We start from the raw sequence: 205 nt of genomic DNA on the forward strand, positions 1-205 counted from the left end.
TAAGCTGCCCGCTGAGGGGGTTCCGTTGTGCTGGGCGCCCAGCAGGTCCGTCCCAGCCAGGCGCGACCCAATCTCCACGTTCAGGGCGTAGCTGCTCATGCGCCCGCTGGCTCGGATGCTGCCCCACTTGCCTGCAAGAGAGCTGCAGTCAGGCTGGGGGTCCCCGGCTGGCTCGCAGGCGCAGGCTGCGCTGGCGTCCGCGTCC

General features: G+C 70.7%; 1 protein-coding gene across 1 annotated transcript in view; it reads right to left on the reverse strand.

Annotated features, from left to right (window-relative positions):
- LOC104076899 (myotubularin-related protein 5-like) overlaps nt 1–131 on the reverse strand; it is a gene marked incomplete at both ends in the record, with an annotated part of 3,948 nt that extends 3,817 nt beyond the window's left edge. The window contains one exon of the mRNA XM_009577918.1: nt 13–131. Within this exon, the coding sequence (XP_009576213.1) occupies nt 13–131 (119 nt within the window). The remainder of the gene's footprint in view (nt 1–12) is intronic.
- Nucleotides 132–205: the final 74 nt, after the last annotated feature.

This window comes from Fulmarus glacialis, unplaced genomic scaffold, assembly GCF_000690835.1.
Source record: "Fulmarus glacialis isolate BGI_N327 unplaced genomic scaffold, ASM69083v1 scaffold18875, whole genome shotgun sequence".
Lineage (NCBI taxonomy): Eukaryota > Metazoa > Chordata > Aves > Procellariiformes > Procellariidae > Fulmarus > Fulmarus glacialis.